The sequence below is a fragment of the Triturus cristatus genome, chromosome 5_1, assembly GCF_964204655.1.
Source record: "Triturus cristatus chromosome 5_1, aTriCri1.1, whole genome shotgun sequence".
Classification (NCBI taxonomy): domain Eukaryota; kingdom Metazoa; phylum Chordata; class Amphibia; order Caudata; family Salamandridae; genus Triturus; species Triturus cristatus.
Window position 1 is genome coordinate 163,053,164 of NC_140587.1, and position 12,181 is coordinate 163,065,344.

Genomic DNA, 12,181 nt, shown 5'->3' on the forward strand with positions numbered 1-12,181 from the left:
CCACTCGTGCTTGTGGCGCAGCTCAAACTGGCCATGGTCATCCTGTTTGTAATAATCACCCACAGACAGAATGACGAGGGGCTGCGAGGAGGAGTGCGAGGCGCCGCACCAGGGAGTTGAGGCCTCTGGCAGGGAACACCTCTGCTCCCTGCAGGGCCTGGAATTACGAACAAATGACATCCGTAAAAGCATGAGCGCTGCAGGGGGGGCAAGGAGGGGCACTCCAAGGGGGGGGGAGCGCCCCTCCTTGCCCCCCCTCCCTGCGGACGCCCATGTCACTGAGAGCCTGACAGCCATGCCCCACAGACCCTTCCTACCGACAGACCTCGCGCCTCCGGTCTACCGCCAGGGCCTCTAGGATGTGCCCTACTCTGTGACCCTCTTCCTCCCCAGCCCCGTTTTACCACCGACAGGGCCATCTGTGACCGCACCACCACACACAGACCTCGGCAGGGACACACAGACCTTTGTTGACCATCAGCTAACCACACTTCCCTCGTCACCTGCACTGACTGACAAGCTGCCCCCCCCCCACCCCCACCTCCTCAAAAAGAGAGAGAATCGAAGCAATCGTGGTCTTCATTGTCAGTCCTCTCACCCCCGCCCCCCAAATGACAAGCCGCCACTCCCATTATTGCCTGTCCCTTATAGGTTTCACGACTTTCAGCGGCTATGGGGCAGAAGAGACGGGGACGCCAGTTCATGGCTGATACAGCCGCAGGGTGCGCGCTCATTACCTGGTCCTCCACAGACCCGTCTTGCACCAACAGCCAGCAAAAGCCAAAACCACAGCCCCATCGTAGAAACACTGAGCATCTCCCGCCCAGCGCCCGGCAATCAGTCTCACTGATGAGGCCCAGCTGCATTCATTCCCGGGGGACGGAGAAAGGCGACCAATCACAGAGGAGGGCGGGAGAGAGATGGCTGCACCCACACCTGCCCCTGCCAGGCACCTATCAATGTATGTGGCCTTCTTTGTTTTCCAGTAGGAGGGATATGCATATGTAAATCATGCTGAATGTGCAATTGAACAATTAACTCTTTTCTCCACAGGAAAATAGCTTCGCCCGTTGAGAAAATGTTTCCTCTGCTCTCTCATTTTAGTCTGGAGGTTATGTTCAATGCACTCAAGTTTCCCCAGGTCCATGTGTGAGTAGCGAGCTCAGCCATTCTAGTTGTTTCCTTTGCAACCTGGTACTTGTAGTCCTGGATTTAGTACCAGAATGCAATTTTTTTTTTAAAACCTGGCTTGTAGAGCTACTTACACATTCAAAACGTGAGATCTATGTCTAACCCTAAAAAAACCCTTCCGTCTGCACTTGAAGTGTAGTTGTATCCATGCTGTGAAACTACCTGCAAAATACCCCTTCAAAGCCCGCAAACGTGCGAGATGGTGCATTTCACTACATTTTGCAAGGCTACATCCCTTTCGGTAGTATGTCCCTTTCTATCCTTAGACAGTAAAATTACAATACTGAACAATTGACCATCAAGGCATTTCATTTTAATTTGTTTTTCTATTTCTGCATGTGAAAATATGTTTCCCCTGGAGAAACTCCTTCCCCAGTGCGATCACCCGTTTTGGAATATATCTGAGCGCTTTTTGCCTGAAAAAAATACTCCAAAGTTCGCCAGCTCCAGTTGCGAGTGTTCGGTCAGATCAGGTATTTTACTTTGCATTCTGGGATTTGAAGTCCATTTGATCCTATTATAAAATTATGACTACAAGACCTAGAATGCAAAGAAAAAACTTGAACGGGTTGAGCTGCTCAGGCATGGACATGTGAACCTTGAGTGCTTCACTCCTCTTATCTTTGGCCGCAATCGACTTCAAATCGTATGCGGTGTGGGACAGTGCATAAAATGTTTGTGAACACCCACGTACTCGGCAAGAAATGCGCTCTCCCTTTACCTGTGAGTATTTGTGCTCCCTATAATAGTGTACCGTCTTGTAATAAATACTACTTGGTAGTAAATTGTGCCATCCAACTTGATGTATGCCTTTTCTTTTGCATAGTGCCAACAAAAGCCTTGATTTACTATGGTTGCTCTGGTGCTCGCAGTTCAAAGCTGTGCACATGGCCGGTTGCATCGAACAACTTCCCAATAAAAATTCGATTTTGTGCCTCAAAATTGACGTGTGTGCAACACCAAATGGATTTGCATTGCATAGCACCAACGCTCTCGTAATGAATTCAACAAGCACAAGCTCGCGCGGCAGGCGGGGGCCTGCACGATTTACTTGTGGTAGCGAGCGGCTGGCGCCGCGATAATTGATAACATATGGCGCCAGCCGCTCGCTCCCGCAGGTGAATCGCCACACGTGAACGCATTGCCATTGAAGGCAATGGAACGCGTGCACGTTTTTGGCCGCAAAGCTGTGCTGATGACTAAAGGTCTCTCCTATGAAGCGCTATGTAGGCGAGACCTAATGAATGTGTCCTCTTGTAATGCACTGGCGCTATGTAAAGTGCTCTGATACGCGATTCGGGTCAAGTTCGCACTATATAAAACTCTGTTAAAAAAAAAAAACAAAGCACTCTGCCCTATGGGATGTTTAGGGCCTACCTTAGGGGCGACTTATATGTACTAAAAATGAAGGTTTTAGGCCTGCCAATAGCATCATTTTGCGAGGTCAAAATTACAGTTTAAAACTGCCCACAAGCTGCAAGAGCAGGCCGGAGACATTTTTATAGGCTATTTAAGTGGGTGGCACAGCAAGTGTTGCAGGCCCAAGTGTTACAAAAGGGGTGGTGATGGACGGAGCATCAGAACCCATCAAACACTCACACCCAGTCAACAGATCTGGCTGGGTTTGATCCATCACCGTTCTTTAGCCCACTCTGCCACCCCAGTTCAGACATGGCCATTTGCAAATCAGTCTGACCCTGTGCCTCATGGGAACATTCCAGCCCGAACTGCCAAGCCATGCCTTCCCTGGACTGGAAACAAGCTTCCTAGGACTGGTTTCTGGCATTTCAGCCGTCTTCAGCCAGGCTTGCTTGAATCCAGTGGCAAAGTGAGCAAGGGACTCACGTCTGAGCATACCCTGCCAACTTACGGCGAACAAAGCGGTACAAAAGGGGGTGGTGATGGACGGAGCATCAGAACCAATCAAACACTCACACCCAGTCAACAGATCTGGGTTTGATCCATCACCGTTCTTTAGCCCACTTTGCCACCCCAGTTCAGACATGGCCATATGCAAATCAGTCTGACCCTGTGCCTCATGGGAACAGTCCTACCCGAACTGCCAAGCCATGCCTTCCCTGGACCGGAAACAAGCTTCCTAGGACTGGTTTCTGGCATTTCACCCGTCTTCAGCCAGGCTTGCTTGAATTCAGTGGCAGGCCCAAGAGTAGCATTTAATTTACAGGCCCTGGGCCCATGTTGTAGCACTTTTCTTGAGACTTATAAGCAAACTAAATGGGCCAATTAAGGGTAAGCCAATTGTATCATGTTTTAGGGAGAGAGCACAAGCACGTTAGCACTAGTTAGCAGGGGTAAAGTGCATAGAGTCCTAATACCAGCAAAAATTAATTCAGAAAACAGGAGGTGTGAAGGCAAAATCTTTGGGGATGACCCTGCAGAGAGGGCCAGGTCAAACACATGGCACAGAAGCACACTGCCTCGAGGCACTTCAGAGGAATGACAAAGAAGGTGATACTTGGTGCACATAGAAAAAGAAAGCACTGTTGTTGGAGTTGCTAGATGGAGGAACTTAAGGGGCGGGGGGAATTGAACTGATGGCACTTTGAACAGACTATTGGGACTTATGGTGAATAAGGGAACGGTGCAGTGAAGGGTAATGGAAGCTGTAGATGAAGGGGTGGTCTGAGGGCATCAAGCGATACAAACAGGTACTTTAAAGTAGTGCTACAAGTGAGGCTTGGAAAAGAGGCATTTGAGGCAAAAAGGAAGGACACTCCAGGGGCAATTAATGCTGGGGGTTACTTTGAGTGGGCCATTGAGATACAGGGCATGAAAACATGTGATGTGGTAATTGCGACTGCAACATTGGGGCGGCAATTGAAGCTGTCAGTGACTAAGGAACAGCACTTTGGGGTTCACTGGGGGATTCATAGGAAGGGAAGGGATGTGCCACTGATATGTGCTGGTGTGGAGGTGATGTGTGAGGAGGGCAATTCATGGCGGACATCTTGGCATGCTTAGAGTTGTGGACAGAGTGTCTGGTGGGACTTAAATGGAACTATACAAACAGCCCCAGGAGCTAAAAGAGGCAATTGGGTCTTTTGGGTCACAAAAGGAGTGGCACATTGTAAGTTACTTTGAGACACAGACGAGCAACCTGAGAGTACTATGAAGTGAAATTTGGGGATGGGGCTATTTGGGGGTGGGGGTGGAAAAGGCACTTGGGCCTGGGGCAGTTAGAGGGCCATAGGTAATTGGGGAATTAAAGGAGACATGGGGAGAAATGAGATGGTAAGGATGGGAGCACTGAGAGGTGCTACTAGGTACTGACGGGGAGCATCAGATGCACAGAGGGACAACAATCGGGGGCACTCGGAGGTGGTGGTTGTTGCTCGGGTGCAAAGCATCTGGTAGCATCTGGTAGAAGGCAGTTTGTCAAAATCAAGGGTAGTCTGCCTCCGAAGTTCCAAATCTACCGATGATTTTCTGCTTCAAAAGTAATTTTAATTGTCTGTGTTGTCTTTAGAATGGTTTGATGTGACTCTGAAATGTGGCACATGCTTCAAATACGTCTTGTTTGGCAACAACTGTTTTGAAAAGCTGCGTTGCGTCGGTGGCTGTAATTGCTGCAACCCTTCACAGGGCACCACGGGATGCCCAGCCTGCACTCCAAGGGCAAAACCCAAGCTACAGATGCAAATAGCCTGGGCATAAGGGCTGGTGATCCAGTCCAGTCCTCTCACTCCTGGGGAGGAACAGATGATGCCACTGGGACAGCCTATGGGGCACTAAACGAACAGCAAGACCACAACCTAGAGACCAGATCAACTGAGCAAGGAGGTCAAAGACGGAGGCGAGAGTGCTGAGGATTCAAAATGGAGACAAACAGATGGGGAATGGAAGGTGAAGGGGAAAGAGGTAAGTGGAGAAAAAGGAAGCAAGGGCTGTGGAAGAGCCAAATGGAGAAAAAAGAGGATGGGAGAAAAGGTGAGTGGAGGAAACGGAGAAAGACTGAGGGGAAAAAAGGGAGAAAAACTGAAGGAAGGAGAAGGTCCGAGGGAGAAGAATTAAGGGGGAAAGGAATATTTTGGGGGGATGGTGAAGGGATTAAAAGGGCTTGGAGAAAGAAGTTGGAAGTACGTCTGGGAATCTTGGCCTTGAGTGAGGCAGGAGGGTACAGAGGGAGCATCACAATGGGTATTAAGGAAGGGAAACAGAGGTGAGTGACCGTGTGGGGGGTGGCAGGGTGGACTCAGCTGTGCCACATGACACAGAGATGCGGCAAATGGTGGGCCTCGGTTCCTGGGACAATTGGGGTGGGCATAGAGGTAACATTGCATTGGGAACGGGGGCACTGTAGGGCACAGCTGCGAGGCATTTGAGGCAAAATGGGAAGATGAGCCTGAGGGAAATGGCAGTGGGGTGCACTAGAGCTGGTGTCACTGGGACTGAAGGTAGATGGAAGTTTTCATTGGGGTAATTGGGAGGGGAAGTGCTTGGTCGGCGGTACCCTTTAAAGTCTTTGGAAAACATTCTGCATTTTGTTCTAATGGTTCCAAGGCAGACAAGGTCCTCTTTGTGATAATACTTTGTTTTTAATATCGATAGTACTGTTCGTTGCACTGTAAATGACAGGTGTTCCTGTTTCCCAGTTTAATGGAACTCAATCTAGCACCCTCGGAAGGATGAAAGGCTGAATTGGCCTTGATGTAATTCGAATGTGTGACTTGCAGATCACTGCATGTTTAAGCAGCAGGTATCAAGTCATCCTAAGAGCTGAGGCAGCACTGAGAGGCCTTCGTGGCCTTCCACAGGCAGTGCCCCCATCTGACCACACTCACTCCCCTCTAATCTGTGTGAGTTAACCCTCTGAAAGGAACTCAGGTCTTAGTGGCCTTCCACAGGCAGTGCCCCATCCGCCCACACTCACTCCCGTGTGAGTTAACCCTCTGAAAGGAACTCAGGCCTTCGTAGCCTTCCACAGGCAGTGCCCCCATCTGACCACACTCACTCCCCTCTAATCTGTGTGAGTTAACCCTCTGAAAGGAACTCAGGTCTTCTTGGCCTTCCACAGGCAGTGCCCCCATCTGACCACACTCACTCCCCTCTAATCTGTGTGAGTTAACCCTCTGAAAGGAACTCAGGCCTTTGTGGCCTTCCACAGGCAGTGCCCCCATCTGCCCACACTCACTCCCATGCGAGTTAACCCTCTGAAAGGAACTCAGGTCTTCTTGGCCTTCCACAGGCAGTGCCCCCATCCACCCACACTCACTCCCCTCTAATCTGTGTTAGTTAACCCTCTGAAAGGAATTCAGGCAGTGCCCCCATCCACCTACACTCACTCCGCCGCCCATCTGTGTGAGTTAACCCCCTGAAAGGAACGCAGGCCTTCGTGGCCTTCCACAGGCAGTGCCCCCATCCGCCCACACTCACTCCCTGTGTGAGCTAGCCCTCTGAAAGGAACTCAGGCAGTGCCCCCATCCGCCTACACTCACTCCCCTCTCATCTGTGTTAGTTAACCCTCTGAAAGGAACTCAGGCCTTCGTGGCCTTCCACAGGCAGTGCCCCCATCCACCCACACTCATTCCCCTCTCATCTGTGTGAGTTAACCCTCTGAAAGGAACTCAGGCTTCGTGGCCTTCCACAGGCAGCGCCCCCATCCGCCCACACTCACTCCCCTCTCATCTGTGTGAGTTAACCCTCTGAAAGGAACTCAGGCCTTCGTTGTCAAGAGGTGCTTCGGAACTCTGGCCTAACACCAAGACTCGTACCATAGTTAGCTTAATACACTCTAGCAGCAATCTACATCCCAATTAAGCACAGGGCAGAAAGGCCAAATGAGATCAGTCTCAGGTGAACAAGAATCATGTGTCACCAAATTACTTTCTGGTTTGTAGAAATATAGGCTAGCGAACTTTGAAAAGTAATCACAACAAGCATTGGCAAAGCCAATAGGCCTAACATTTTTATTTTTAGAATTGCTTCAGTATTGATTGTCTGGTTCCATGGGTGGTTGAGTGGGTGGGAGGGTTATGCGAGAACAAGTTAATGGTTGGATGAATGAGTGCATAGATAGATGAGTGATTCCATGGAGCTGCGTAGGTGCTTCCAACCTCATCACCTGTGCATAGGGGCCATGGCACTCTTTAGCATTTCATTACTGGCCACCCAGGTCACCTATTGTGGGTACATGACAGATTACTCCCACCATGGGAAGATATCACAGACCCTTTGTTCGATGCATGTGTACCTGGTGGTGTGGAGCCACTGAAGACAGGTGTGCCTAGTCGCCTGTGGTGGTGGCTTCACTGTGTGTGCCTCGCAGCACACCAGCTAAATGAAGTGCTATGTTTGTCAGGATGATTTCTGTCTCTCCAGTGAGAGACTGCTTTGCGATGCTGGGTCCGCGCCACCGAGGTGGACTCATAAAATTGCATTACTAACGAAACGGGCATATGCTGGTATAGAGGAAAAGCTCAGTATGACATAACTGCTAGTCACTATGATGAATGTGGGCTGATCGGTACATACATAAATGACATTTACAACAACCAACGACCGAGGGGGTGCATATTTTGCAATCCCCCCACCCCCGGTCTTGTGAGACAGGTAAAAACTGTCTCTATGCAGCCCTAAAAATCATGTGAAAAATTCTCGGCCTTTATAAAATAGTATTAAAATGTAATTCGCCGTACTGAAATGTGACGAAAGGTGTAAGTTTTACAGCAAACACAAGATGGGAACGTATATCAAATGCTACAAGTAGTTTTCTTGTGTGCATGCATAGAGAAAGAACCTTTTGCACTTACCCATCTGCACCTGCAGCAAAAGGGCCAACCCTGCAAAATAAATATTGTGTCATGATGAATTATGTAGTAGCAGCAGACATCTGCACATGGAGATTCAAGATTCATGTTCCAGCAAAAGGCTGCCCCATCTTTTAAAGAGTCCGACTGGTGGCGCTTACACTACCCTCTACAAGGCTGCACCGGGTCATCTGTTGGTCACCTCCGTTTATACAATCGCTAGCACATATTGTCTAAGATAACAGTTAGATACTAAGGGAAACGGGTATTGATTGCCTCATATTCATGCAGTGATAAAAACTACAGCAATTAAAACTGATTAAGGGCATATTAATTAATCCAGGTTCAACTGCCACAAATATGTCATTTACGCACAATATTTGTGTTGCCTACAATCTGGATGTGTTGTACTTTATGGAAGCTTGCTACTCGAGTACTGTTCAGGTGACTGGTCCAGTATTTAATGGTTTATTGTCAAATTGCCACCAAATTGTGATACACAGTCGAGACCATAGAACGGGGGTGGGGTGGGCCGGAGGGGTCACTGTAATCTGCTCACAACACTTTAAAATCATGAAATAGATCATGGCACTCGACCCTCTTTAGAACACTTTATTGCCAGATTAAGAGGCAATTATATTGCCTCCTTTGAACTACATGTGGCATATCACCCTAACCCCAAGGACCCCAAATGTAAGTTAGATTTGTTTATATATTATTTTACCTGACCGTGACAAATGCTGGCATTAACCCAAAACACCTCAACAGATTGCGGACAGATCATATACTTTCAAAGTGAGAGCACTTCCGGTGTGGGGAACATGGCTTTGCGAGTTAAAGCAAATTAGCAAAGACAGGTCAGATTGTATGATCTGCAAATCAAAAACGACATCTGCCTATTAGGTAGAGAAGATGTCCTGTGACTGGAGTCGGGTAACGAAAGTCATTCAATTTATTCCAGAACTTCAGACAGACAATGAGCTGTCTTCCTGTTCCACTACATCTATTGCTTTTTGTGAATCTTTGGCACAAAGAGCTACTGCCCAAGAAACCCTATCATCCTACATAAAAATACACTTCTTAAATTACGAGATACTGACACAACATGATATGGCACTCCCCCCATCTTTTATATCTTTTCTATCGCTTGAAGCAGAAAAACGAATGCGACTGGCAAAATTGATACTATCTCTCAGACTCCTCTTATTGACTCCTGGAGACTTTCGCACCCTGACACTCTTGATTATTCTTTTTTCTCTTCTCCTCATGCAACTCTTTCTCGTCTAGACTATATCTTTCTTTCTAAGTCTTTCTCTCAAAATCTTCTTTCTTCCTCTATTGACCCCATAGTTATCTCTGACCATGCCCCTATTGTTACAGACCTTGACTTGCTCCCTCCACATCTGAAATCTTCTTGATGGCGTTTTAACAACTCTCTTCTTACCGATGCTCTCTTCACTTCCTCCTTTCGCTCTTTCGCTAATGAATTCTTTGAAATTAACTGCAACTCTAACTCATCCCCTCATGTTATATGGGACTTCTTTAAAGCCACAACTAGAGGTTTTATAATTGACTTTGTTTCAAAGAAAAAGAAACGGTTTCTTACTCAACGGACAACTACCTTAGCTCATTTCAAGCTATTAGAACATTAATTCTATACTTCTTCTAAAAATTCAATTTTAGCAGAACTGATTCGAGCGAAAATTACTTTTAATAAAACCACTACTGATAATGCCTCTTCAATACTCCTTCGGAGTAGCGCTCGATTTTATGGTGGTCGTAATAAGGCAGGGAAACTTTTAGAAAACTATCTCAAAACACGCAAGGAACGCACTCTTATAGATTTTGTTTACTCTTCTACTAATTATCTTCTGCATAAAGATAAGGAGATACTTAACGAGTTTAAATTTTTTAATCAAAATCTTTATACGCCGGAATCCCCTCCCTCCCCTCCTCTCATTCAATCTTATCTTGATAAAATTCCTTCTCCCTCTACTTTTCATCTTAATCTTCTTGATCTTGATAAAGACCTCTCTCTTGATGAACTTTCCGTTGCTTTGAAAACTCTTACTAAAGGGAAAACTCCTGGTCCAGATGGATTTTTTGTTGAATTTTATCTGCATTTTTATGACTTACTACTCCCGAAACTTCTAACACTTTTTCACTCATTTCATTTAGCGGGTAAAACAGAAGGCACGTTCCAGGAGGCCACTATTTGCCTCATTTCTAAAGAAGGTCATGATCCGCACTTTTGTAAAAATTATCGGCCGATATCTCTTGTCAATGTTGACTATAAATTGTTCGCCAAATTGCTAGCTTTACGTTTAGATCCCCACATGCCTCACCTTATCAGTAAAGAACAATGTGGCTTTGTGAAAGGACGACTAACCTCCGACAACTCTCGTCTCTTTCTCAATGTTTTAAATAAAGTCCCCTCCCTATCTATATCTTTGGCTGCTATCTCTGTTGATTCAGAAAAAGCTTTTGATAGAGTAGATTGGTCCTTTTTGTTTGCGTCGCTTCAATGGCATGGTTTTGGTTCTAAATTCATATCTCTTATCTCCTTATTATATTCCGCACCTAAAGCCTCGGTCTTAGTAAATGGTAGTGTTTCACCTTACTCTCCTCTCCAGCGTGGTGTTCGTCAAGGTTGTCCTTTATCCCCTCTTCTTTTTGTTTTAGCTCTTGAACCTTTTTTGTCCTCTATCCGCAATAATGACTCCATTTCTGGTTTTCCTTATGGTGATTGTCAGTTGAAACTATCCTCATATGCAGACGATATCCTTCCTTTTATCTCAGATCCTGACACTTCTATGCCTCCTTTACTACTTGAATTCGAATCCTTTTCTCAAGTCTCTGGTTACAAAATTAACTCAGATAAGACTGAAATTCTCCCCCTTACAAAATTCTGTTGTCCTCACTCTTTCCTCTCTACTGGGTTTACTTGGAATAGTTCAAAAATCAAATATTTAGGCATATGGTTTTCCAACTCCATTGCCTCCTCAATCAAATTGAACATGTCTGCTGTCTTATCTCGTATAAATAAGTTACTCTCTTCTTGGAATCCTCTTTTCCTTTCCTGGTGGGGTCGATTGGACTCGGTTAAAATGATGATAGCTCCAATTTTAATTTACATACTCTCTATGCTTCCCGTTCATATCCCTGCTGTTTACTTCAAACGTATTGACTCATGTCTCTCTAAATTTCTTTGGAAGAACAAAAAAGCCAGCAGTGCCCTATCTTCTCTTCGTAAGCCAAAATCTAATGGTGGTGTAAACGTCCCGGATTTTCGCCTCTATTATAAATCCTTCTCTCTTCGCCAGGCTTCCAAATGGCTCCTGTCAGAATTTTCCCCATTTACTCCTCTTTGGCTTTCCATTGAACAAATCTTGTCACTTCCCTTCTCTTTCAAGGAAGTTATGTGTTTCTCTGCCAAATCCTCTTATACCTCTCTTCCACTATTTAGACACACCTGTTCCCTCTTGAAACCTCTGGTCCAACCTGCTGTTATCTCTCGGGAATGTTTTTTAGATTCTCCTATTTGGCATAATTAGCTTATCCTCTTTAAGAATAGGTCCGTTTTCTGGAATTCATGGAGATTAAAGGGTATTATATGGGTTAAAAATCTTTTTAATGGGATTTCACCCTGCTCCTTTTCCCAATTTCAATCCATATTTCATTGTCCTTGCTCCTTTTTGTACAGGTTTACTACTCTCATGTCAACTATTCTAGACATTTACTTTTCTCTCCCCTCTCAATCTTCCTCTGTAGCCCAAAACTCCCTTTTCAAGATACTCCTTACTCTACCCAAAGCTTCTCTTATATATACATATTTTTCAGCCCCTCCTGCTGATCGTCCTAAATCCAAATTGGAACTTTCATGGGAGTCGGATCTCAATTGTGAATGGTACACGATCTTTTGGGATAAATTTTGGTCTCGTTCTTTAAAAATTTCCAGCTCTGCATCTCTTACTCAATCTATGTTTTTCCTCTATCACAGGCTTTATTTCTCACCTTTATCTTTTGCTCGTTTTTCTTCCTCTGCTGACTCTAACTGCTGGACTTGTGACTCCTCTAATGCTGACCTTTTACATCTTCTTTTTCTTTGTCCTTCTGTTTCAGTCTTTTGAGATAAGGTCTGGTCATATATTTCTCGAATTTTCTCAATTTCCATTCCTTATTCTATCCCTCTTTTCTTTGCTGGTAGTCTCTCTGACTCTTTA

General features: G+C 45.9%; 1 protein-coding gene across 6 annotated transcripts in view; it reads right to left on the reverse strand.

Annotated features, from left to right (window-relative positions):
* The window catches only part of LOC146830517 (chitotriosidase-1-like), a 101,743-nt gene extending 100,916 nt beyond the window's left edge, over positions 1 to 827 (reverse strand). For all 6 annotated transcript variants that reach the window (XM_085604722.1, XM_085604720.1, XM_085604721.1 and 3 more), the window contains exon 1: positions 738 to 827. In XM_085604722.1, the coding sequence (XP_085460848.1) occupies positions 738 to 816 (79 nt within the window). In that variant the 5' untranslated portion in view covers positions 817 to 827. The remainder of the gene's footprint in view (positions 1 to 737) is intronic.
* Between the last annotated feature and the right edge of the window lie 11,354 nt (positions 828 to 12,181).